The sequence below is a fragment of the Lytechinus variegatus genome, chromosome 15, assembly GCF_018143015.1.
Source record: "Lytechinus variegatus isolate NC3 chromosome 15, Lvar_3.0, whole genome shotgun sequence".
In the NCBI taxonomy this organism is placed as follows: Eukaryota; Metazoa; Echinodermata; class Echinoidea; order Temnopleuroida; family Toxopneustidae; genus Lytechinus; species Lytechinus variegatus.
In genome coordinates this window covers 29,128,269-29,156,231 of record NC_054754.1, presented here as the reverse complement: position 1 = coordinate 29,156,231, position 27,963 = coordinate 29,128,269, and the positions used below count along the sequence as shown (strand labels likewise).

Genomic DNA, 27,963 nt, shown 5'->3' with positions numbered 1-27,963 from the left:
ACCGGAATGCTCCATGCAATTAATTCTCGACGTAAACTACGAGCTACCTGGGCTGGCTCCAGACTGAGACATCGAATAAATATCAGGAAATCTCTGAATCAGGATGAGTTAAACTCCAATTCCATGCGATCTTGGTGAATTAGTTGAAGAAGAAATCAAGATGGATAGCATTATTCCTCCAGAGTTTCCAGAGGGAGTCTTTGTGGAAGATGGTAAGAAAATCTCAGCAGTCAAATCATCAGTCAGCAGACTCAGAGTCACTCAGACTCCGAGCCAGATCTAACTTTACTTTAGTTTTAGACTAACTTTAATCCCCTAATTTTTGCCATTTCGTATCAAGAACACCAAAATCTAACATGTCTACTAAATATGTAATTATATGTGCAAAACTGCGGGGTAATCCTGGGATTTAGGGGACTAGAGATTCTAAATAAGTGTTTTAATTGGGACTGGATGACATAAATTTCCAATTTCTAACATTTATTTATTTTCTGCACGAGTCCCACTAGGCATAGTACGTACCGGTATATTAAGCCACCAAATCTGCATGCATGATGATGAGGGACTGCATGTTTAACTTGTTATAGCCCATTTGCGACGGTTGGTGCAATACCTAGCCAGGACTATGCTTACTCTCACAAAGGTCAAAGCCAGGGATTCTATTGGATTCATCTACAGTACACATACCGCCCAAAACCTCAAACTTTCGCCCCCGAGATTTCTACTTTCCTTCTAAAAGATCTAGCCCTAAATCCTGTAAATGGGATACAACTTCAATTCCGACATTTCTACGCTATCGATTTCATTTTTAAACAAGAATTCATCAAAAAATGAGAAAAATATGAAAAGTCTGGGGAGACTCGCCCGATGTTTACGCTGCCACCTTGTTTCCTATTGACTTGTTCTTCCACAACGTTACTGACGCACACGCCCGTTTAAGTACTACTACTACTACTAGTTACTACAGTATCTATGGAAAAAAAATGTGAAACCTCACCCTTTTCGATTACTCCTTAATTATTCCCCTTTCAACAGAGAAACCAAAGCATATGGATGAAAATCAACATTTTAACATAACAATCAGCCCAGAGTATACTATACTACCCCCAATTACTACATTGAATGAAAAGGTCTAGATAGGTTATATGTGTTTAACAAAACAATTATGGTAGCTAATACTAAGATTAGCTAATACCAGTGTATTGAAATATATGATGTAGACTTCTACATGTAGGCCTATATTGTTATTCCAAAGAGCCAGTCTGGTTTCATCAATCGTTCTTCATCATGTTCCAATTGCAGCTTGGGCATACAAATGCACCAGCCAATCACAATTATGCTACCATTTTCAGTTCATCATGGTTAAACACAAATTCATGTGATTAGCTGGCGCATTCGTATGCTTAAGCTGCAATGGAAACTTGATGAAAAATGATCAGTTGAACCTGAGACTGGCTCTTTGGAATATTAAAAACTATTTTTTAATTTACATGTACCATGTACATCATATATTTCAAGAAACTGGTAAGCCGATTGTTCTGCTAAAATGGTAATTTTCATTTTGCTTTGTGTTCTCCGTTAAAGGGGGAAATTGAGGAGTGATCAAAAGGATGCGAAGCGCATCCTTTTCTCCATAGACCAAGTACATGGACCTGTTGTTAAGCGTTGTGCGAAGCAACAGCACTACCCATTCCCCTCCCCCCCCCCCTTGTAGCACCACCCCTGTTAGAGGGCTATTGAGAAGGGGTGGAGCTGCTGATATCTAAAGTACTACTATTCATGAACATGGAGTAAAACCAACAGAATGTAAACAGATAGTAGTTGAATAGTCCACTGTGGAATTCTAGTATTGAACTTTGATCTGCAGATAAGCAGGAATGCACAAACGGACAAGATTGTAAAACAGTGTAGTTACAACTGTATGTTTGATGTACAGGTGTTTGAACTGAGAATGAGATGCATTTTATTGTGATGTAAATACATGTAGAATAAGCGTGTATGAATTTTATTGTAAACTGTGTACAGCCATACAGGTCAAAGGTCAGCAACAGGAATGCTGTTTGATATTAAACAATCTTCAAGCAGTTGTAGACCGTACTTGCCAGATCAAGGCTAATACATGGGTCCTAGGTTAAACTCCTTTGGCCAACATGTAGTACTCTCAGTTTGGTCTCATTCCATTTGGCCTATGAAAACTACACTTTTCCAACCCATTCTCACTTTAATAGTCTAACTCCCAGCACTTGTTCACTGCACCCATCCTGCCTGTGGGGAATATACAGGTAGGACTATGGTATGCCAATGCTGTATATATAGCACACACTTTGAAAAATCAATAAAATATCACTTTTGTGACCAAAATTACTAATTTCCATACAGTTGCAACTTATTTTTCATTAGTAACTTGGGAATAATTTTTGTATTCACCAGAGCGCTCAAAAACTTGAATTTTGGGGCATATTTTTGTGTACACCCTCTATTGATGGAAAGTAAAATGGCAAGAAGATTTTCATTTTTCAATCTCTATTTTTAATTAAGAAAATGATTTAAAGAATTAAATTTACATAATAAGCCAAGTTATATGATGAATAGCTGGACATAATGAAAACTGACAGTATAATAAACCAAGCATTTGTCCCATATAAAAAGAGAAATTAAGCCAAACATTGCCACCATTATTTTGCCACACATGGAGATGTAACTGAGAACAAGGTTATATCATGACCTTGTTCACTGAATGAGTGACTCCCAGATGCTCTAATTTTCTCTTTATATTCTAATTATTATCCACTTTGTCAATAGAACATTTGAATTCATAAAATAGTTCCTTCTATTAAAAAATGTATCATTTCCATGTTGTGTTTTTGTATGTTTTTTTTTTAATTGGGCTTAATGAGAAACAGGCCCAAAATATTACTTTATAAAACCCCAAATTAAAAGGTGCAGTGGGCCTACTCATTTTTCAAAAAGAAGAGAGCAACAGAACTTGAAAAACAAAATGGTCAAGAGAGCGAAAACAGTGGATGTACAAAAACAAGTGGGTTTTTTTTACTTCAGGAGCTCGATCAAATTCTGTTTTAAGAGGTGTTGCATCCCTAAAAGTGTGTCATGCCTCATTGAAAGTAATTTACATGTTTTATGAATAGGTATACAGCAAATGAATTGTAATGTATTTCTTTTTTTTTAGGAAAAGACACTTCTGATCCACCTAAGGTAGAATCTGCTGAGAAAGGTATTTGTTTTCATCAGTAAGAAGTAACAATAACAAATGATCAAAGCTTCATTTTCCATTATTGATATTATATCTCATTCGTATTGAGTAAAAAAAAATAGTACTATTGAGATCCAGTGCTGCAATATTGTACCAAATACTCGATCATTTTGTGCATTGCGTGTGTGCCAAATTCATCAATTCTGTCCTACATACATGTGCATGTATTATTTCATTGCTGTTAATCTTATTCATGGTTCAACTATTACCACCAAAAAACTTTATGTATAAAAATATATAAAAAAATATCTAGTTTTTTGTTTTGTGATATCACATCTACTTTATTCTAATTTGTATTTGATCTTAAACTTCAGAAATGTAATTTCTTTAACCCTTTGCATGCTGATATTTTTCTTGGTGACTTCTTCTTGATGATAATTATGAATAATGGGGAGTTCTTTTTAATCTAGATAAATTTCCAAATCATTGATAAGTATATAGTTATCCAAGAATTACAATTATTTGTTAGCTTTACAAAGCTTTAATAGGGAGAAAACCAATATTTACATACATGTACATGTAGGTGTATGATTGTTGAATTTAATTGTATGAATATAAAAATTGCAGCATTTGTATGCAAATGATTCAAAAAGTGCACAAGTTCTTTAAATGTTGGTTATTGTTTTCAGTGTACACATCATGTTAATAGCCAATTCATGCATACTGAAGCCAATTTGAATTCTGTTGTACTTTCCTGGTGTCCTGATGGGTTTAGCAATAAAAATTTGTTTTTTTTTCTGAAAATTTTATTATTAATTTGCTATTTCGTGCTAGCAAAGAAAAATACATACATGTAGGGTATTTATTTTTATCAGCGACTGGATACAAGTTCATAACAATGGTGCAACAGTTACATGTATGAACTACAGACTGTATACGTTGCCATTAGTAGCAATGCTACTGCAAGTTGACTTGTTTTAATGAATACTGTACCTGTCCTTGTGTAATATTTGAAGTGTGATAAATGCTGGTATAATGACCATGTTCACTCTATTATTCTTGCAACCATTCATAATACAAACACAACGTAAATCGATCTCAATGCCTTGTTCTTCCATTCATGTGTAAAATGTTTACAAATATTCATTCTTCATTTTCACACAGATCAAGTATGATAATGTACATTAATTAAAGGCCTAAGAAGATGCACTACATGTATAGTCATTGTGTTCACTCTAAAATATAATAACCTTTATTTTATTCACACTTTTTTTATTCTGATTATCATCCCATTCTATGCTTTAAAAATGTTTCATACACCCCCCCCCCACAAAAAAGGGTTGTTTTATTTCATTTGAAATAACAAAATGTGATATTATTCCCAGGGCTTGACATTAGCAGTGGCCCGGGGCAACCAGAAATGAGAGTCGGGCCACCAAACTTCTTTAAAAGCCCCCACTTGGTGGCCTTGTTTGGCTTCTAAAGTTTTGATAGATTGTAATGTTTTCTATTGTTTTAGGGCCACCAAATTTGCTTTGCGGGCTATCAAAAATATGACATTGATGATTTTGGTGGACTGATCATATCGGGCCACCAAGGAAAAAAATAGTGTTTAGACTTGCTATTCCATTTTCCAAATTCATTAAAGAAAAACTTTTGCAATTTATAAACCATCTAGTCTTATATATTAATAGCGTAAAGTAGGTCTATGAGCTGTGAAACCTGCAATGTACTCAGGGCCCTTCTTTTTCTAGAAGAACAAATCAAGTATGTGTGTTGTGTAAAGTGAGCAATCTATAAAGTTTTCTGTTTGTATAAATGTTCATCCTTGTTGTATTGTTCCATTTTATGAATTTTTTTTTGTAATTACAAACCACCAGACCAAAAAATGAATTCAAAGGTCTCTGTATGTTTTACCTGTTTTTTTTTTCATTCTGATATTCATAAAATTTTTTCAGAGGCCAACATAGACACAGTTCTCATTACGCTTTTTAAAACTAGTTTTATACTGGAAACCGGTTCAGGTTACCAGTTTGGAAGATCGCTTTGCTCGCGTTCATTTGATCACACGCAAGTGGATTTCAAAATCTTTTCATGACAATTCATATAAAATCGATCTTGTTGCTATGGGAACGCTCACAGTGGGGTGACACGTTTCACACGAAATTTGAAACTGCAGCGTAGGCATTCCACACTCTGTGGAGTAGCGCGCTCAAAATGTGTGAAGAACAGTTATGTCCTCACTACAAAAACGCTAAAACCAGGTTAACAAGGCAAAGCCATCTTGAAAAGTACATGTATATATGGCAAGGTGGTTTTCTGAACCGGTTTGGAAAATCGTTTCCACCGTTCTCATTACACGTTAAACTAGTTTCCAGTAAACTGGTTTTAGGAAGTCAGTGAGAACGGTGTCTTTATGTATTATCACTGCTCTAGATTTGATTGGAATGTGGTTAGCATTTATTAGCGCTATGTAAATAGAAATAAACCACACACCTTGTAAATTCATACAAAGTTCCCATGCATTTTGTCAGTGTATGTACATTTCCATGTGACTGGTAGCCTATTCATTTCCACCCCATGTCCATTAATACGGTTTCCATGCACAGCAAAAAAAAAAAATGAATAAAAAAATAGGAAAGAAACAAAGAGAAAAATCCTGCTGTATTTATTCTATACATATTCTTATAGTCAGCAATTCAACATTTCATTTAAGTTTTTTAGGTCATGTACTGTACATGTACAGTACTTTTCATTTTGAAATGAAAATCATTGGTGACAAACAGATTCAAGAATGGGTGTAGAAAAAGTATCAGTGATTATTTCATACTGTTTATGTATACCGGTACATTTCATTGTCCTGGACCAAGTATATGGTCAGTTTTGCAAGAAACTGTCATTATCAACAAGATATAATCCTGTTGATAATCACAATTTCTCTTCTTCTCTAGAGTGACGGAAATCTGATTTCCATTGCTCTAAAGAAGAAGTTCCTTAATTGGCATTTACACGTAGATATTTTATTTCAAACTATTGTTTATTTAAAAAATTTGAGATTGTAGACGTATATACCTTGCATAATCTACATGTACATGTATATCTGAACGACATGTAATTCCTCCCTTGACATATATCTAATGGAGATATATGAGGCTTTGATCAAAATTTCTCCAATCATTAGCCCTTATCTCCTAGATTAATGCAAGCATTTTTTTGAAAATGTAGGATGCACATCACGTGAGAAAGGTTTCATAGAGAGTTGCCAGTGAATTTTCACTGACAACAGCAGCTAAGCTACTTAAATCCTTGAATCTTATTGGCTGAGATCGAATTTGTCATTTACAAATCGTAGACAAAGACAGTTCATGAAATACTCATTTGGAAGTTGGAGTTCTGTACAATGTTGCTCTTAGGTCCAAGATGTTTGGACTTCTGAATAACCTTCTGGTGAAAATGTCAAGTGCAAAAAAAGCAAATCTTATTATTACTGAACCAGTGAAGGTCAGTCAATGGTTGATCCAACCAACAACCTCTGAAAGGAATATTAGTCCTCAGTCGTAACCATGACAACATTGATTAAAAAAGTAAATATTGCATCTGCTGATTGGATGCAAGAACTGAGTGTGAGTAGAAGTGTAGTGCATGCAAGTTTTCTTTTAAAAGATAGTTGTTACACTGCACAAGCTTTCAAGACAAAATCTTAAAGGAAAATGACACCTTTGGATCAAGATAGCTTGTGTGAAAAAAAAAGAATAAGAACAAAGAAAATTTGAGAAAAATCAGACAAATATAATAATGAGAAAGTTATGAGCATTTGAATATTGCAATCACTAATGCTATGGAGATCCTCCAATTGGCAATGCGACAAAGATATTGTTTGATGTCACTTGTGAACAACTTTCCCAGTACTTTTGTATAAAAATGTATTTGCCTCTTTTATCACATCTATCAGTAGATCATTTTTTATAGGAGGGCATGTAATACAATTTTGAAAGAAATCACTATTGATAAAGAGTTTGTATCACCATGAGGAAAAGCAAAAAGAGACTATTTTGGGGTATTTTATAGTCCACAAAAGGGAAAGTTGTTCACATGGGACATCTTACATCTTTGTCGCATTGCCAATAGGAGGATCTCTATAGCATTAGTGATTGCAATATTCAAATGCTCATAACTTTCTCATTATTTGTCTGATTTTTCTCAAATTTTCTTTGTTCTTGTTCTTTGATTTTTCTCTTTCAACACAAGTCCACATGTATGTTCAAAAGGTTTAAATGGTTTGATTTATTTGGGAAAGCTGCTCATAAAAGAATATCATTAAAATCTACCGACATGTATCATGTTTTGGGTTTTTTTATTCTCGTCTCAGTAAAGACAATCCCACAATTACTTTAGTTAAAATTTGACATACACATTCAAAATGTACGCAGTAAATACCAAACAAAACCAAGAGTATGAGTCAAAATGAGAGAGAAAATTTTGAACAACTTCCTTTTGAACAGTGCAAAGGGTGAGCTTACCTGTATTAGAGATGAACTTGTTATCTTACCTAGTTTTTACCTGTGCTATCTCCAGTCTAAAGCCAGTATTAACAGCTTTATTTAATAATAGCAACATTAAAGATAAAGTTCATATTCTAAGTTTAATTTGTGGTCATATTGTAATAACTGAATTTTCTCTGTAAATACATTACATGTACAGATACCCTGTGGATTTATTTTGAAATTTCTAAAGAAAACCAAATTATGTTTTTTGTTTCTTCATTATATGAAAAATAAAACTTGAATGAGATGAAATTCAGGATTCAGTAATTTTATTTTATAACTAAATCTATTAATAGCTACTTGTACATTACAGGTTTTTATTTTTTTTTAATATCTCTGTGCTTCCAAACAACATTTGTTATTCTTTTTAATCATGATCATGACATAAAACTTTGTCAATAATACTGTAAGTGTGGTATGATTTTGTATTTTTTTTAATCTGTGCCATAGAGTGTACATGTATGTACCTAATTATTAAATCTACTGCCATTCATATTTCCCCGTTCCTCATGAACTGTATTTCCATACAGTGGCTTCACTCCCAGCATTCAAATTGTACCCAAACATGTGTATTTCATAATACAGAATATTATTCCATTCATGATTCTTGCCCATGCATAGTACAAAGTACATATAGACCACAATAAATACACCTTGCTGAGAGGGATAATAGCTTTGAAATTCCTTCTTTTTTAATTAAACACTTGACTGGATGCGTAAACGGAACCTGTAATTTCAATGTTGTACATGTACATAAATGTAAAGGTCTGTTAATACAGGTATGACTGGATCCATTTTATGTCCTACATGTTTTAGTTTCCGCTTTTTTAATTGAAAAGAAGTTTATAAAGATCTGAGTAAAATTCATTCATAAATATTGGTTTGTCCGTATAGTAATACAGGCTACTATCATTTTGATAATTACAAATCACAGACTTGTCTCCCTACTTTTTTTGAGAAAAAATCTATTTCATAATAAGTACTAGAACTTTCTACTCAAAACCATGTACATTTTCAGAGTTTATATTTTCTGAAATATCTTCTTTTTTTAAATCAAAACAGAGAAGCTTCTTGAGGGGGAGGATGTGCACATGTCCAGCTTCTTGACCGACTGGGACACGGAAGCTGATCAGGGTGGTCGTATGGTCACGGCCGACAGCGGCGATGACCGCTCCATAGACAGTCTTCCTATGTCACCCGACGAAGCCAACTCCAATCAGAATGCAGACATTCCAGTCCGAGGCATGGCGCCGGTCCTGGTCGGCGAGGAAACCAGCCACGCCTTCTTCTGCTTTGCTTGGGAGGACGACGAGTGGACCATAAACGTGGTCCGCAAGCTGGAATCCACCGCGTATGGATTCACCTGTGACAACAGCAACCACAAGTGGGATCCCGGCGTCGCCAAGATGGACAAGATTATCAACTCTATCTCCACTTCCAAGAAGCTGGTGCTAGTCTTGTCGCCAGACTTTATGCGCAGTCCATGGTGCACGTATGAGAATCTGCGTGCTCTGCGCGTTCATTATACGAACACAGCAAAAGTGATTTTAGTGGTGTTGAATGAGATGGATCTTCCGGACTTTCTGGATGGGATACCAACCATTAATGCGATGTCAAGGAACTTTTGGCAGAGGTTTGTCGCCGCATTGAGACTAGGTAGGTGAATGGATTGAGAACCAATCTCAAATACATTTTCTTTTTATCTTAATATTTTCCTTGATATTTTGCTATAATGATGTGAATTTCTACATGTACATGGTATTTGAAAAAAAATCTTCCACAAAAGTTGCTTGAAAATCATCAATTTACATCTATACTTTCATCATTCAAAAGTGCCCATCCATATTTCCTTTGAAGTATTTTTATATACTGTGCTTGGAAACTATAGGAAATGATGAGTTATTCCCTTCTTCCTTGACCACGAAAAGTAAATTTTCCAGAATTTCAGGTGATGTTAAGCTACAAGACATGTTGATTGATTTTACTTTCTCTTTCACTTTCGATTTGGATATTTGATATGCTGTTGTTCAAATGTTGTTGGGGCACTTTTTCCCAAGACAGAACCATTGATCTTGATTAATCACAAATATTCTAATGAGTTCAAACCTCTGTCGCCCGTTGTCAATTTGAATAAAACCTCATAAATCCTTTCAATGAAATAAACAGTCATAGGCAAATTTGTACATGTATGTCCTTGTATCAATGATATGCAATCCACAAAGGTTAACTCAAAACTCAAAATGTATTGTCAATATATTCTTTGATTTTATTCTTCGTGTTTTATCACTTGTCACTTGGAATCACCTAACTAAGTGATCCCTTTTCATTTGAGTTCAAATAGAAATTAGTGCCTTAAAAGAAAGTTTAATAGCCATAAGACCTTTTGACGGAAAATTGCCAATTCCTCTAGATGGTCTACTGCCAACTCGTCCACTCATCACATGGTCTACTTTCATTTACGGTAGTCTAATGCCATTCCGTCCATCAACATTACATCTCGTAACCAGTTGGTCTAATATCCATTTCATTTTCATTTATTTTGCACAATAACACTTAGGCAGTGTTGCAAGAAAATGTTTGTAATCAATCACAAATATTCTGCTGTAATTTTATTATTGATTGATCACTTTTAACTAAGCAAATTAGATAACACTCTCCTTGTTTCATGGAGCAGATTAGCAATCAGTTGCCTATGTGCAATTAATTGCACATGGGTATGATTGATTTAGGGAACGAAAATAGACTTGCAATTGATCGCAAGTTTCTTGCAAAGCCCCATAACTCCAGTACCACTTTGAAGTTCAATACCACCTAGTTCAATACTACTACAATGGTATATTGACTAAATGGCTCTAAATGTAGGACGGTAAGGACCAACTTGTTTAGACAGAATGGCATTAGATCATGTGGTGAGTGAATAAACTAATGGTAGACCAAATGATAGTGGACGAGTTGGCAATTGGACGAATTGGCATTAGACAAATTGGAAATAAGCCCTTTTGACTTTATGAAAGATTGTTAATTTTGAAACACCCCTCTTGGTTTGCACCTAATATACTTGGTAGTTTTAATATCTTGTATATATTTGTCTTTTTTTGTCGTCCAGTAGTACAATTGATGAAAATCAAATAAATCAATCACACCTGTTAGTAGTACATGCCTCAGAGGTTTAGTATAATGACAAGAATGTGAATGCTTTTGTATCATGTTCTCTTTCATTCCATTCTTTTGTTCGCGCTCAGCCTCAAATGAATGTAAATGCCACTATACAGTGCGTCCCAGCAAAAAGGAAACCAGGATGCCCACATATTTTTCGTTCAACAGATAATTAGTTATGGTATTTCATTTACATCTTCGTACAATTCAATTATTCCTCTACATTTTTAAATGTGACAAACACTGACTGAACACATCAATGAGGAAAACGAATTTGAAATGTTAATGTCTAAATCAGTTTGCTCAGAAAAATTGGACAAGATTGATTCATGATACGACAGCCGTGCTTATTGATGATTGACTCTAGCATTTCTCTCACTGATCCCTGAATTGAGTGTGGATTCAGATTAACGTGTGATTTTCTGCGCAAATCTTTACTGATAAGCCTCATTATTTATTGTTTGTAACCTGCCACGCATGAACGATTTACTAAGCTGTCAGTCTCAAATTAAAGATGAGATTCCACTCTTACCATACGTATCAAATTCATAGTAAAAATATATTTAATAAAATGTTACAGGTTTCCTTTTATGTGGGACGCTCTGTATATGTACATGTAATGTAAACTCAATGGCCCGTATTCTGAAGTCGGTTTAAGTTAAAATCAGGTTTAAAGTTGTGGTTTAAGTATGGGAAGCCAAAAGTATCAAATTTGTTATTATAAGTTGTATGTTTCTTATGTTTACTGTGCTCTTTCCTGATTCATCGATGGTGAAGCCAATAATCTTTTTATACTTCCTAGACAATTATGAATGATTTGAGAGCCAAATGAGCTGAAGTATGATTTCTCTACTGTTAGTGATTATGTAACAATTGGCTCGCCATTCTTAAACCACAACGTTAAACCTGAGTTTAAGTTACACCAGACTTCAGAATACGGGCCTATGACTATATTCATGGTATGCCTTGGTACAGGTGTGAAAATTGAAACATTCTTGTGTGGTACTGGTAGAGTGCATGTTACTACCTTGCATTAAAAAATTGCCCCCAAAGACACTAAATAGATCATTAACATGTTGGTTTTCTAACATAACACTATTTCATTGTTCTTGTTGCTGTGGTGATGATGGTGAGGAGGAGGAGGAAGATAATTATGATAATGATAATCCCTGTGATAATGATGTTGTTATATTGCTGTTGCTGTGTTGATAATGAATTGAGAACAGTCATGATCTGTTGAGTTTGGATGATAATGAGGATGGTGATGATGATGAATAATGATGACGAAGATGATGATGTTCATGACAATTATTATGATGACGATGATAATGGTGGCAGTGATGATGGAGATCTATGGTGATAATGATGATAATAGTGATGATGATGATTCTTGTTGAGCATGGTACTAGGTATTCAGATTTTGATCTTTTCAATGGAATTTAATTCAATATCTATTTTTTCCCCTCTTTTCCCCATTATTTTAGGTTCAAGCTTAGATGCCCACGATGCCTCTGTTAACAACAATGTGCCTGGTAAGTCTACCTACATGTCTAAACCATTGCCTCCTGGGCCTGCATCGTCCCTGTGCTAAACCAATGGGATAAGAATCCTTTAACAGGTTAAACTAAATGGGTCCGAGTCTTAATAAAATGCAAGCATGGGAGGATACTTTGATCATTAGCCATGTTTGAAGAAGACAATAGGTGGTTTCAAACCGCCTCGATCACAAGAATCCCCGTTAAATTACGAGAACTTTTTAAGGCTAAAAAATACCTGTTAATTATTCCTGCATTCACACCGCCCCGAAACACATCCTTCAGGATAAGTTCCCGAAGTTGCGAGCATGCGCAGTGTGGTCTGATAAGCAGGCAAGGCGCTAGATTCACTCGCTAGCCCAGCAGCCACCCGCGCCGCCGTGCCCAACGACACGCTGGGCTAAAAGTTCCCGTAATTTGCTTTCACATTGCCAAAATACCTGCGACCTTGGAAAAATCCCCACGAAAGTTCTCGGAATTTCGCCAAATACCTACTATTTAGCGGGTATTTTCTTTCGGGAAATTAAGCGTAGTTTGCTTTCACATTTCCAAAATACCTGGTATTTTCTGATCAGGGTAAATTTCCCGATCAGAGAATACCTGGAACTGGCGAACTTCGAGGCGGTCTGAAACCACCTAATGTGTTTATATTTACACAAGCCCCTCAACATCTGGCTAGGGGTACACTAAACTTCAGCCGCATTTCGTCTGGTTACAGCTACCATCATGTCGTTTGCTGTGAGATGTGAGATAAAAAGCTATGTATTGAACAACTCGGTGGATTCACAATACGGTCGCAGCGAACAGGCCAATTGTCTATTAAACTTTGCAGTCAACATCGCGCGCAGGCACATACAGCGCACAGTGCTAGTGTACTGTAAAGTGACTATGATACTTCAAAAATGAAAACCGTATGTCAGGAATTCACCAAAAATGACCTAAATTTCGTACAGAAATATGTGGCCAAATTTCTTTCCCACCTGGTCCTGGACAATTCTAAGCAGCATATCCAGTCGAGCCACGTCGGTCAGCGCTGAATAATCGCATGCATACATGCACTTTATTTAGAATTAGCTACTATCTCGTGCAACAGATGTCGACTTTACCCATGAGGCATTGCGAATTTTGGCCTGTCTGCTGCAATCGATAGATGGCGCATGTTTGTGAATCCACCGAATTGCTATGGTAATTGCAATCATTTCTGTCTACTTTTAGTGAATTGTATTATCTACCCCCACAAAAACTAATAACAATAATAATAATGAAATCATTTAATAATAAAGAATTGTAATGCACACACATCATTTCTCACCAATTGATAATGCTCTGAATAATTAAGATATTTGGGGGGAATATTTTATGATTCAGAATGAATTTCACCAACTACTGTTATAAGCTACTGAAAAATCCTTGCATGTGATTGGCCCAAAGCAAATTTTTCAGTGAAAATCACTTCATGAAGCACCTAGTATTGATTCAGAGTTGTAGACCACAATCAGATGTAGTCTGCGGTCATAAGAATAGTCTTCCTTCCTTCCTGAGATTTAGTCTATCATGGTTTTTGTTCTAACCTCAGTCATGAATTTCCCATTATTGTTTTTGTAGAAATACAGTTCCCAAGTGTAATTTAAAAGATAGTATGTGTCTCCCAATGTCTAAAATGTTATTGTCTAAAGTTTTTGTAGTTCCAAAGCAGCCTGAGTTTGAGTCATATGGTCAGTTGCCAAATATTACAACCAACTTACCTGTAGGAATTTTCATGAATAAATTTCATGACTTCATAATAACATGATTGTATGACATTTTTTACAATGATTTATATTTTTTCTTTTTTTAAACTCTGTTTAACAGCCCTGTACAACAGTGCTCATCTCGCAACCATTCAGTCCAGTACAGATTGCTGTTGTAAGGCAAGATTTGATACTATTTACTGTCCTGATGAACTAGCAAGAAAAGGCGTTCAGGTAAACATTTTCCACTTCTGTTGTAATTCCTTTTAGTGCCCCATTTTGCCAATGATTTGGCATTTTGGTGGTCCTCTATTAATAGCTGGAATCTGAACCAATCTGTGAGTTGTTTCAGGGAAAAATTCCGGCAAGCAGAAAAGTGAAAGTTGGAACAGTATTGAACTAACAATAAGAAAGTTATAAAAGTTTTGTGAAGTTATGTCATTCATATGTTGACTTCGAATTGGTGGCATTGATGATAATGTAGGGTATTAGACAGACTACATTTCCTTTTGCTCCAACACATAAAATGGCTTGAAATTTACTTTAAAATGTGGAACATATTCAGATTAGCAATAGACAAACCATACATTTGAATGCGCACATTGAGATTCCTTCATGGGACTGTTTCATAAAATATTTTGTCATTGATTTTTAGTGATAGATGTTATAAGCTACTGTAAATCCTTGCATCTGATTGGCTGATGGCAAATAAGTGAGTGATACTCACTGACAATACTTTGTTGTGTGGCTGTACATGTAGGTACCTCAGCGGGACTACACCTCAGCCATCACCGCCATCTTGGACGCTCCTAAGATGAGATGGTACACATTATGGTACAACCGTTTCTTCAGCTCCCTCGTCTGTGCCATCATCACCGCCCTCATCATCGTGGGTGTGGTCGGTAACCTTAGTAACTTCCATAACAAAGAATCGGGCGGTCTCCATGTCGGGATATCCCTCCTCATCGCTGTTGTCCTGTCCGCCGTTGTGGTCGGCCTCCTGCATCTTATTGTCTTCTATGAAAAGAGGAAGGTACTGTAACCACTGTATAATGAACGAACGTAACATTTGTGATTGCTACAAGGCAGGAAATTATAAACCAAATTGTATTGCATATTCATTTGATTTTCACTTGGCTGCCAGGAAATTGAACTTTTCCGGGTTATATAGTCACACAAACTATCACCATATTGCAAATCACTTACAGACATTTTTAATATAGGGTATTTATATATTGCACTCATATCCACTTGTTAGGTGCTCAAGGTGCTCCTATATTACCAGGCTAAGCTAGGCGTTCATAGCGCACACAGCTTTTTAAGGAATTATTTCCCACCGGTACCCATTTACCTCACCTGGGTTGAGTGCAGCACATTGTGGATCAGTTTTTTGCTGAAAGAAATTACGCCATGGATTTGAACCCACGACCCTCTGTTTCAAAGTCCGAAGACTAATCCACTGGGCCACAACGCTCCACATTCCATCCAATGTGATAAGAAAGTATAAAGGTCCACGCTTGGAAATCCCCTGGAGAGTAATGACTGTTACAAGACACTGAAATAATTGCATCTGAATTGCAGAGAGCAGACTTGTAAGCAAAACCACTCTTGATGACACCCCTTCCCTTTCAAAAATGCTTAGTCCTTGTCAACGTAGTCTCCATATTGATATTAGGTTGGAATTTTGAATTAAAGCTTTGTCTTGTGGTGAAAGAGACTTCAGCAGACACACCATTTGTATAAATCACTGTGTGGATGGAATGAATGAAATTTTATCTGACAATCTTATTTTTATTTATTTTTCCTTTTATGTGAGTGATGGAGTTTAGTTGTATATCTTTGGCCCATAACACAAAGCTTAGCAATGATCGTAGAACATTTTTCTACGATCGATTCCATTGACTACAGTGTGTAAGATTAATTGCTAAACTTTGTGTTACATGACCCTTGTGTGTGACATGCCCCTTACCTTTTTCATGAATGCTGTCTATGTGACAGTGGGAACACTCTGTCCCTTGAATAGGATGTTAAATGAGTTTGGCCTTGGTGACAGGAGAGTCCCCATCTTTGCACACAGGAATTTTTCATTGAAAAATAGGGGGAACCCTGGTATAGTGGTCCAGCTGCATACCTACCCCCAATCATATATATCAGGAAGATCGACCTGTGGTCACGGTCCAAGTTTGTTTTGCTTGGCAATTGCAGATGATGCAAAATAAACCATATTTCTTTAAGAAATATAGTACTTAATGAAAACATTGTTTTTTTCTCTATTTTTTTCCCTAGTTAAATGGTTTAATAGAAGCTAATCTATCCCGGGCTAACATGGTGCTCTGCAAGCACAACATCCTGGTTGGGATGACTGATAAATTCAACTGGTGCTGGAACAGAGCTGTGGTATCCTTTTAAATCAAATTTGAAATGAAAATTATTTGAGAATGTTGCTCAGTTTGGAGAAGCCATCGATGGAAGTATAAACTAACCATGTGCATGATCAGGTGTAAATGTGCTTGGACATCATCTCGCCTATCGAAATGGGCTCTTATGTTGGCCATGTCAAGGAGAGTCACAACCTATGCATGTTTAAACGATAAACATATAAAAGAAAAGGTTACAGTATGTTAAATCAATACTCTAGCAGAAAGTTCTTTTTCTTAACCTGAAAATCTTCAGCTTCATTTTGTATATTTTGATTTGGCAGAATGTAGGGTGAGTCCTTTTTTTTTTCTTTGAATTAAGTTTGATCATGAAAGGTCATGCAAGAAAACATCTGGGCTATTATTCATCAAACTTAATAAATCTAGTTATCGGGGAAAATAAAGGGGGCTGGGGGGATTTTGCCCCTAAAATGGCTCAAAAGAGCCTAGCAAACCCCAAAGAGTAGCCCTCGAAAATTTTCTTTCATTGCAATGTTAGAGCTTATCCAATATTGCAGATTTATGCAATAAGTTATTTTTTGCCATTACAGTTAGGCCATAGGCCTCAGTACACAGTTAGCGTGTTCTTTGGCTTATCACATATTTATGAATATAGACATGAATCGTATCATAACATAATTGCAGCAGTCAAAAAATGTTTGATGATGTATGAATATAAGGGGGTTTTGCAAGAAAATACTTGCAATCAATTGCAAATTTCAGTTTCGAATTCTCAAGTGATAGATCAGCTTTAATATTTGCGCAATGTTCATTTCAAATTTACTATCAGCCGATCAAATCAAATGTTTTCAGTAACTTTACACTGATATAGCAAGCTTTATACAACAGACCCCTGAACAGTAGGTGTTATATTCTTATTAGATTCACAAAGTTGTTTAACAATACTCAATATTTTGTTACAATTTTTAAAATTGTTTTTTGTTGTTTTATTTTGACAGAAAGAGATGATAAAATTCTTGAATGACAATCGCAATACAGGAGATGTGGACATTGGTTTAAATCAGGTATGTATGAAAGAATGTGATGAGGATGTTGGATGGTTGCATGAAGTGATAGTGATGATGGTGGTGGTGGTGGTGATGATGGTGGTGGTTGTGGTGGTAGTGATGGTGGTGGTGGTGGTGATGGTGGTGGTGGTGATGGTGGTGGTGGTGGTGATGATGGTGGTGATGATGGTGGTGGTGATGATGATGTTGATGATGGTGGTGGTGGTGGTGATGGTTGTGGTGGTGGTGGTGGTGGTGATGGTGGTGGTGGTGGTGGTGATGGTGGTGGTGATGGTGGTGATGATGATGGTGGTGGTGGTGGTGGTGATGATGGTGGTGGTTGTAGTGATGGTGGTGGTGGTGGTAGTGATGGTGGTTGTGGTGGTAGTGATGGTGGTGGTGGTGGTTGTGGTGATGGTGGTGGTGGTGGTGATGATGTTGGTGATGATGGTGGTGGTGATGATGATGTTGGTGATGGTGGTGGTGGTGATGGTGGTGGTGATGATTGTGGTGGTGATGGTGGTGATGATGATGATGGTGGTGGTGGTGATGTTGGTGGTGGTGGTGGTGGTGATGTTGGTGGTGGTGATGGTGGTGATGATGGTGGCGGTGATGGTGGTGATGATGATGGTGGTGATGTTGGTGGTGGTGATGGTGGTGGTGATGGTGGTGATGATGGTGGTGATGTTGGTGATGGTGATGGTGGTGATGATGATGGTGGTGTTGATGATGGTGGTGGTGATGATGGTGGTGGTGGTGATGTTGGTGGTGGTGGTGGTGATGTTGGTGGTGGTGATGGTGGTGATGATGGTGGCGGTGATGGTGGTGATGATGATGGTGGTGATGTTGATGGTGGTGATGATGATGGTGGTGGTGATGGTGGTGATGATGGTGGTGATGTTGGTGATGGTGATGGTGATGGTGGTGATGATGATGTTGGTGGTGGTGATGATGATGGTGGTGGTGGTGGTGATGTTGGTGGTGGTGGTGATGTTGGTGGTGGTGATGGTGGTGATGATGATGGTGGTGGTGGTGGTGATGTTGTTGGTGGTGGTGGTGGTGATGATGTTGGTGGTGGTGGTGATGATGATGATGATGGTGGTGATGATGGTGGTGATGATAGTGGTGGTGATGATGATGTTGATGATGGTGGTGGTGATGGTTGTGGTGGTGGTGGTGATGGTGGTGGTGGTGGTGGTGGTGGTGGTGATGGTGGTGGTGATGGTGGTGATGATGATGATGGTGGTGATGATGGTGGTGGTTGTGGTGGAAGTGATGGTGGTGGTGGTGGTAGTGATGGTGGTGGTGGTGGTAGCGATGGTGGTGGTGGTGGTTGTGGTGATGGTGGTGGTGGTGGTGATGATGTTGGTGATGATGGTGGTGGTGATGATGTTGATGATGATGGTGGTGGTGATGTTGGTGGTGGTGGTGGTGGTGATGTTGGTGGTGGTGATGGTGGTGATGATGGTGGCGGTGATGATGGTGATGATGATGGTGGTGATGTTGGTGGTGGTGATGATGATGGTGGTGGTGATGGTGGTGATGATGGTGGTGATGTTGGTGATGGTGATGGTGGTGATGATGATGGTGGTGTTGATGATGGTGGTGGTGGTGGTGATGTTGGTGGTGGTGGTGATGCCGTGATGGTGGTGATGATGATGGTGGTGGTGGTGGTGATGTTGGTGGTGATTGTGGTGGTGTGATGGTGGTGGTGGTGGTAGTGATGGTGGTGGTGGTGGTGATGTTGGTGGTGGTGGTGATGTTGGTGGTGGTGATGGTGGTGATGATGATGGTGGTGGTGGTGGTGATGATGTGGGTGGTGGTGGTGATGATGATGATGGTGGTGGTGATGGTGGTGATGATGATGATGGTGGTGGATGTAGTGATGGTAGTTAAAGTGGTGGTGATGATCTTGATTTCCTTCCTTGATGTAGATATATGATGTTGGGCTAATGGGCTAACCTTTCATGTGTATGTCTCAGACAAAATACTGCAATATTGCAGTAATATTGGGGTATTCTGAAGTGTATATGAAAATTCTACAAATGTCAGTCTGCAATATTCCCGTAATCATTGCGGTGTCTTTAATAGCGGATCACTGAATCTGACTTCAGAGAAATGTAACTTGTGCAGCCACAGCTGGTGGCTTCTAAAGAAGAATAAAGAACTTTCAATTGGATTCGCTATGAGCCAGGTGTTTTCCTATGTCTGTGTTTAAACTATTATTAGTTAGGCATGCAGTATTTGAACCCCCTCAGTCATAAATTACCAAAAAAGGTCACCTAAACCGAATTGGCCTAAATTTAGAAGAATACTGGTGGTGTCATGCAAAGTACTGATTACTAAGGTTTTAGTTTTGTGTGTTTTCCTATGGTATTTCTTTGAAAATACTGATTTCCAGCTTTAAAATACTGAAATGTTCTTGTCCAGGTTGGCAGCTTTTTAAATTAACATGGTATCTGAGATGCCTGGTTGATTGGAAAGATGCTGATTATTTAAACTATTTCTAACAAATTCTTGCATCCTAGAATTCGTCAGTAAGTGTTGAAATGCTGCCCTCAGGAGGAGGTGATGGAGATACCGCTCGACTCACCATGGATACTAAACTCCGGACATTGTCCCCTCAGACTCTTATTGCCGATACAGACCCGAGATCTGTAGAGGTAGGCCATTTTATAATCATGAACATGAACTTGTAGATTTAGCAAGTGGCCGGAGGATAAATTGCGTCTTTCAAGGATTTTGAGATTAATTTCAGATATATGTATATGATGATAGAATAATAATATATATTTAAGTAAAATAGCAAAAAAAAGATTTTAAATTTCTGCTGGATTTTTAAGTATTGAATTTGTAAATGAAGCGTCGAGTCCGATTTACAAAATCATGACTTATTGCAGTTCTTTCTTTTCAACCAAACCACTTCTTGATTTGCTTAAATAAGATTGAAATCAGGATCAGTAGTTTGCACATTTCTCTGCATTACTTATATTGTTAATATCTTTCACATCTTTTTATTTTGTCATTTGATATTCTTTTGTTTGAACACCCTTTCTGTACCATGGAATAGCTATTTCTTGAGTACCTGTCCATGGTCCAGGGTCCTGTTGCAGATAGTCGCATTTACGGTATTGCTGCTAAAAAAAAACAAGCTCAAATCCTTCATAAACATATTTCATTGGTCTAAAATCAAGTTGCATTTGATTTTGGACTTGCTTTTGATCACAACTATTTCTGCAACAGACCTTTAAGTTCATGTCTTAGGCCTTTTTTTTTTTCTTATTGCTAGCCTATTTATTTGATAACACCACAAATGGGAAAATGAAAAGGGGCATGTAAGTTCCCAAGGCCAATATTCAGTTGAGTATTCAAGGCAATAAGCCTTAATTTTGTTAGACAAGGATTAATTTAAGCCCTGATATTTTGCTTGTTTTGTTCTCAATGACTTTTATTACATGATGCATTACTATATTAAATGTATTATTTTTCCATCTCTAATATAGGAGGAAGCAGAGTTGTACCTCATGCAGAACAGTGCATCGTATATCAACAAACTACTCAAAAAGCAATTAGTGGGACCATTAAGAAAGAGACATTGTAGGACCACTGTATGCCTGTGTCAGTACGTCCAAAAGACAGTATTCAGTGTTCCGGTATAGCACCCACCAGAAGTTGGAAAATTTTCATTCATTGTGTGCAGCAACTGTGTGTCACTTGTCTGACTGGTTTGAATGCACTGCGAGTATGGTGTTTTTGTTGATGATGGTGTTTGTTGGTTGGTGTTGTTGTTGTTGAACAGGTCATGGATTGGACTACAGAAGTGGGCTTTAACACCATCAATGATTTTATGTGATTTCAAGTATGGTGCTGGTGTTAAGTGTTGAGAACATGAATTTAGGCCCCTGAGACTTATCTCCTACAAAAATACAAACTTTAGATTAATACAAACATATAGTATTGGTATTGGTATCCGACATCAACACCAATATAGGTGATATCAAGTATGGTATTGGTTTTGATGTTAGTGTGGGAGCATTATCGGGCTCTACTACTCAGCTACGACAGCTACTCTAACTATAAATATAGATGATTTTGAAGTTTAGTGTTGCTGTTGGTTATTTGGTTAAGTGTTGAGAGCATGATTCAGGCTCCTAAATTCATATCTAACATCAACATTGATAATAGGGGATCTCAAGTTTGGTATTGGTGTTGTTGATGTTTTTGTTTTAGTGTTAAGAACATAACCAGACTACCTAGCCTAGGTTCAACATTAACACTGAGTGTTGGTAATATCAAGTGTGGTGTTGGTTTGGTGTTTGTGTTTGGAGCATGAATCAGGCACATGAATTTAGCTTCAACATCAACACTGAGTATAGGTGATATACTTTGGTGTTAGTGTTGAGAGCATGAATCAGTCTATTGTGTATAATACTGATAGCTAAAAGCCAGATATCATTATCAAGCCAAAAGCCAGCCTCATTGTAGATGTGATGTTGTGACTGATGTTAAATTGTCTTGACACCAACACTAACTATCTACGCTAAACTTAGAATACCCAATAGCGTTATAAAAATCTACATCATCAAAGTCATCATTCAACTTAGGATTTGGCATAAGCTCATGTGAAGCACTAAATGTGTTAACAAAAATATATGTGTATTCAAGCAATGTGTGTTTGATTGATGAGGGTAAGAGATTTTATATATATGATAGAAAGTATTGCAATGTGTAAATTGTGCCTTTTTTGTCAATAATTGAATTGAATTTTGCAAATACAACTCTTGCTCGATCCTTTGTGAATATAATGAGCATCGAAATAAGAATAAAAGATTTATGTTTGATTCATGTCATATGTGTACAGTACTCTGATAGTTGTTAGATTGTGATTATTCCATCAAATGGAATCTATTAAAGTACTAAATGTAATCATTTATTAAACTGTATCTCCTCTCTCTCTCTTTTCTAATATATTTCTATATATAAGATTTCCTTGTAGATTTTTTTTTTTCATTTTTGAGGTGCTACATGTATTTCAAGCATTATGTTCGTTCTGTGTAACCAGAATAGCATTAATTCATTCTCTTGAATACAGTGTTAAAATCCTTTCGGTTCTGAATGGATATTTTGTGATATTGGTGGTTGGAACTTATGTTGAATAAATCAAAGTCTAGTAGGCAGTTCTTTAAACGTATTTACAACAGACATTTATTAGGTTATTCTGCTACAACACAATCACTACTGCGTCATCTTGACAACAGCCATAGCTTTCTCCGTACAAGTGGTCACGTGTAATAACAAAGTATAGTGTACGCTTGCAGACCTTTATCAGTTATCACCACAATTGGAATAAATCATCTGCTTTTTCCAGAATATTCTCATTCTTCTGAAGACGCCAATAACATATTTTCCACAGAGTGAGGAAAAAACACACTTGACCTCCAAAGGTATATGGTGTTTCGTGCAGAATCTGCATTTGTTCTCTACCACTGAAACCTTCAGAAATTACTTAGACAGAGGTCAAAGGCGGTCACATTTACATTTTCATGTTTTTTTTTTCTTTCATGTAATTTTTGTAGTAAAGTAATTTATTAAATTAGAATGTTTGCTGCTATCGAAATGAAATAAACCATGATTAGTACTCAGTGCAAATACATCATATACGAGAGATATATATTGAGGGCCAGTGATAGACTATTTATGGAATCAAGCGTTTTAACAATGTTGAAATCGGGATAAAATATGAAGGAAAGGTGTAGAAATTATTAACCTGATGAATAGAAAACTCCTCAAGCCTTATATATTTTTTATATGAATAATTCATCAATGAAATGGCATGCAGTATTTCAGTAGCTGTAGTTCTCTATGGTGATCTAGTATTAGCTCTGATATTTCCACCAAAGAAAAAGTATTAGTAACAAAAATAAAAAAGCTTCCGAATAGAAGAAATTCTCTGTCATTTTGAACAAAATATGCTAACACTGCATTTTTCACCACAGATGCAGTAATGGGAAATGCAAGAAAGTCGAATGGCACCTATATGGCAGAATTCATAAGTGCTAAATAAGCATCTTTCACAGTGATCTCTCAAGCCTTTTCCATTACTTGTCTATGATCATTGTGAGGATTAGCGATGAAAAGAGCTTGCAAACATCCTGCGTGAAAGACACCCTACCCAATTTTAGTAAGGTGCCTAAGAGAGCCAATGTATATGAATTATGAGTACTGTATTTAAGCCTTAGGGCCCTGGAACATAAAGCTTGGTGATCAATCCTGTAATTGATTTCATTGACCATTGTGTATGATCAATCGTAGATATCAGCCTTGTGATCAATCGCTAATCTTTATGTTACTGGCCCCTGGTTAATTCAGTTCATTTGGTGTAAGACCTTTCCATGTGAATCTCAAGTACTGTTGGTTGCCCTGTGCCAAAGGTGATGGTTACTTTTATTTGTAGCGGTGTGTATTTATCACTTAGAACAAAAAGAATACATGGGGAAAAGGACGATTTGCCACTAGCAACTGTGTAGGAGTTTAGGAGATATTAGTTTTTTCCTCCTGGTATGTATTACTCTTACAATAAAAATCTTGCTTTGTCTAGAAATTTTACCAACTCATTCTATAGGTATGGATATCTTCATACATTCTCTTTTTCTTGCCCTTCTCTATTTTCTTGCCTTTTTCACATGGAGCAAGAAGATGAAGACTATAATTCCCCTTAAAAAATATTCAGATAACTTTTTGTTTTTGTTTTGTTTGAAAAATCAGATGAAGTACAATAAACCCTTTCATTGCTTGTATATCTCAGTTTTACTCTGTTTCAGAAGATCATAACCTACATTATGTTATGCCAGGTTAATATTTTGTAATCAAGTTATTATGTTACTAAATGTTTAGTGAATGATGCGTCACAACCCACCTCTGTTTGCTCATTATGTAAATATAAGTTCATGTCCCTTTTTCAATATTTTCATTTTCATTCTGCTCATTTGATTCAAAGTGTTATCATAATTGTGTATATTTTGCTGGATTTGTGAATTTAGTTATTTAATTTAATTTAATTATAATTTTAATTATTTGAAGTCTCTGAAATTCTGTTGGATATTGCTTAAATGTTTAAATTGGTTAATAATAACTTAATGAGAATATTGTTGTATATTTATGCATTTGAATTCATACTCATATTGCCACACTTCTAACTTCATTGTATTGTATGTCATAGAGATGGATATGTATATTACATTGCACTAGATTTATTGAGAGAGATTGCACCAAAGCAGAGAAGGTTTATGTTACTAATTTGTTACCTTTATGAGAGATATGTTATGATATAACAGTGTCAGGCGATCAATCTACGAATATGAACAGCCACTAAGAAAAATGGAAGTAGGACCCCTATGAAAAACAGCATTTGCTGATAGGGTGTTCCATCCCACAAATGGTAAATAAATAAATAAATGAAAATAGCAAAAGCAAATATATAGTATCTCTTTAGTTCTTGTAAACATTAATTTGCTGCATTTATACCTTATTGCTGCTGCAAGCATGAAAATTTCCATCTCTAGAACAACCAAAATATGTTTGGTGACAATGGAGAAATTTTGCTGAGAAAAGTTATGTAACACTTGCTTTGCATGATTTTGTCTAATACTAGTAAATCAATTTGACTTACTGAGTATGTATCTCAATAATTCGGATTTTGGATATTATTGAAGCAAGACCAACAACTACAAATGGGACTTTAATCTCAGCACAAATTGTTTTGAAACATTTATTTTTCCTTTTTGGTGAGGTAGCTCAGTAGTGGCTCTTAGCTTGTTGGGGGTTTGGTCGTAGATTGAGGGGTGTGGTCATTTATTGACGGGTGTGGCTTGCTTTAGAATGGATGATTATTTTAATGTATGAAGGGATATTAAAAGAAAATTTTACATTCATTTATAATTGATCCTGCCAATATTTTGTATAGTTTCTCAGGCGAACTTTTTATACGCTTTCACATTTCGATAACTTTTTTCTTCATATATTATCAGTGGAACATCTCATGTATTTTATACATCATAGTATGTTTTTTGTGTATGTCCGGTTTCCTCAAGTGTTGAATGCCACTTTTTATTTTTGTTTTTTGTAAATCATTATCCATGAGTTGATAGTTATTTTGATAGATCTTGAATGATGATCCAATTGTTGAAATGAAAATGAGTATAACTAATGTGACATAAATACCATATTTAGAGGTAAATAATGGTAAAGTTTTGGTATATATGCACGGTATGTTATCTTGCGCTAAGGTATATGTCACCCAGTTTAGTTCATAATGTTTGGACCCAGTAGCACAAATCTTAGTTATTGATTGTGGGGCTGATGTTTACGATTGATCATATATGATAGTCAATGCAATCAATTATTAAGATCAATCCCATGATCAATCACTATATCGTCATGTTACAGGGCCCCTGAAAACAAAATGCCTAGGACATTTTAGCTACAACACGAATATCTTTGATCCTTTCAAAAGAGTTTAAATTAATTGAAAACTTTGCAACCTATAGGGTGCACACTAGGGGTTGAGGTAATTCATTCCAGCTATCAAACTGCATACTTAAAATGAATGGCCAAACAAAATCTTGCAATGACCATGATGTAAGATTTTGGCATTTTTCTTCTGTGCAAGAGATTTGCAATTTATACAGATTAATGGCAAAGTCACATTTCCACTACGGCGGCCATACGACTAGTCGAAAGCAGCTGTTAAAGTTTTTTTGTACCAGCTAAATATAGGTGGTTTGAATAAAAATGAAAAAAAGGCTGTTCTTGACTCACCGTATGGCCGCCGCCGTAGGGGAAATATGACTGCAACATTACTGGCATATCTTCCTGCATGCTGTCACTGGCTTTAAATGTAGAAGGGGAAATATGAAGAATTGATAATATTGAAAAAAGAACATCCTTTCTGTACCATAATACTGCCTTTACATGTCATTTAAAATGTGCATATTGTTTCTTACTTTTTCTACAACTGGTTTGGGGTTTAATGATTGCCACGTAGTACTCATGCAATAAAGATTATTTATCATCTTTACATTACATTTAGTCTCTGTTGACCTTTTTCAGTTTTGTGATTGTTTTTTTAAGTGTATGAAATTAACACTGAAAATATTAGTGAATACCTTATGCATTTGAATCATTACTGAAGCCACCTCCACTAAAATAAAACGACGCGTAATTAAAATGCACGAAATACAACATGGAGTCAAACAATCCTCCGTGTCCAGAGATGGGTCGGTTGGCGCGGGAAGGATCCATGATTCTTTTATGGTAATTGATATTGTTTCGATATTAATTTACAAACAAGAAATGTTGCTTCTCCTTATTCTTCTTCACTTTCTCTTCATTCTCATTCTTCTTCTTCTTGCTCTTTTTTCTTCTTTATTCTTCCTCATTTTTTTTCTTCTTAAATAAATGAAAATATGACTGAAGAATGAATGAATAAGTAGAAAACATATATGAACCTAATGAATAAATCAAAAAAAGGCAAAAAAATAAATTGAAATGAATTTCAAGAATAAAAGATTAGAAAAGAAAAAAAAAGTCAAAATAGGAACAGTTTCGTCAATTTCAAGCTTTGAAATGCGTTTAAAAACAATCATGACGAATGTCTGACATTTCGACCTTCGGTTGCCCATCTCCCCCTCTCAATGAAAAAAATATATATTTATGGCCCGGGGGGGCCACTTCCATTCACAAGTGGATACCATGCGCGACCATGGGGTCTCGAAAAGCACCCTAAACACGTAATTTCCATATTCTGAAAATGCACCCCTTAACAAGTATTGGCGTGTGAAACCCTACCCTTAACAAGTATTGAAAATAAAACGATACTCTTGGCAAATATTCCCTGAAATGAACCCCTAAACAAGAACAGGAATGTTTTATTGTTACGGGTCCTTCGGTCGTCGGCTTTACCTTATTTGGTTTAGTACGACCCCACCCCACCTTCTACACCTCGCGCAAATCGGACTCTAAACCCCGGGGGGGGGGCCACTTCCATTCACAAGTGGATACCATGCGCGACCATGGGGTCTCGAAAAGCACCCTAAACACGTAATTTCCATATTCTGAAAATGCACCCCTTAACAAGTATTGGCGTGTGAAACCCTACCCTTAACAAGTATTGGAAACAAAACGATGCTCTTGGCAAATATTCCCTGGAATGAACCCCTAAACAAGTACAGGAATGTTTTGTTGTTACGGGTCCTTCGGTCGTCGGCTTTATCTTATTTGGTTTAGTACGACCCCAACTTCTACACCTCGCGCAAATCGGACTCTAAACACGAAGTGTTGGGGCAAAAAAGGACATCCTTTATAA

The 27,963-nt window shown here is 36.5% G+C and overlaps 1 protein-coding gene across 2 annotated transcripts; it reads left to right on the top strand.

Annotated features, from left to right (window-relative positions):
• The first annotated feature begins 52 nt into the window (after positions 1 to 52).
• Positions 53 to 26,676, top strand: LOC121428532 (transmembrane protein 268-like). 2 transcript variants are annotated; one of them, XM_041625221.1, is made up of 11 exons: positions 59 to 212; positions 3,188 to 3,232; positions 8,818 to 9,411; positions 12,396 to 12,443; positions 14,298 to 14,410; positions 14,937 to 15,209; positions 16,463 to 16,573; positions 16,850 to 16,885; positions 17,553 to 17,618; positions 20,129 to 20,263; positions 21,104 to 26,676. In XM_041625221.1, exons 1-11 carry the CDS (start codon positions 161 to 163, stop codon positions 21,257 to 21,259), a joined length of 1,629 nt encoding a protein of 542 aa, XP_041481155.1. In that variant the 5' UTR covers positions 59 to 160; the 3' UTR covers positions 21,260 to 26,676. The 2 variants fall into 2 exon arrangements, with proteins under 2 accessions (XP_041481156.1, XP_041481155.1); XM_041625222.1 differs by lacking the exon at positions 3,188 to 3,232 and having other exon boundaries at positions 53 to 212.
• The last annotated feature ends 1,287 nt before the right edge of the window (positions 26,677 to 27,963 follow it).

Bases quoted from the DNA above. Each gene is read 5' to 3' on its own strand.
- LOC121428532 (XM_041625221.1), top strand. From the start codon at position 161: ATGGATAGCATTATTCCTCCAGAGTTTCCAGAGGGAGTCTTTGTGGAA. The intron at 3,233-8,817 runs GTATTTGTTTTC...AAATCAAAACAG, and splicing joins GGTAGAATCTGCTGAGAAAG to AGAAGCTTCTTGAGGGGGAG. The intron at 20,264-21,103 runs GTAGGCCATTTT...TCTCTAATATAG, and splicing joins CAGACCCGAGATCTGTAGAG to GAGGAAGCAGAGTTGTACCT.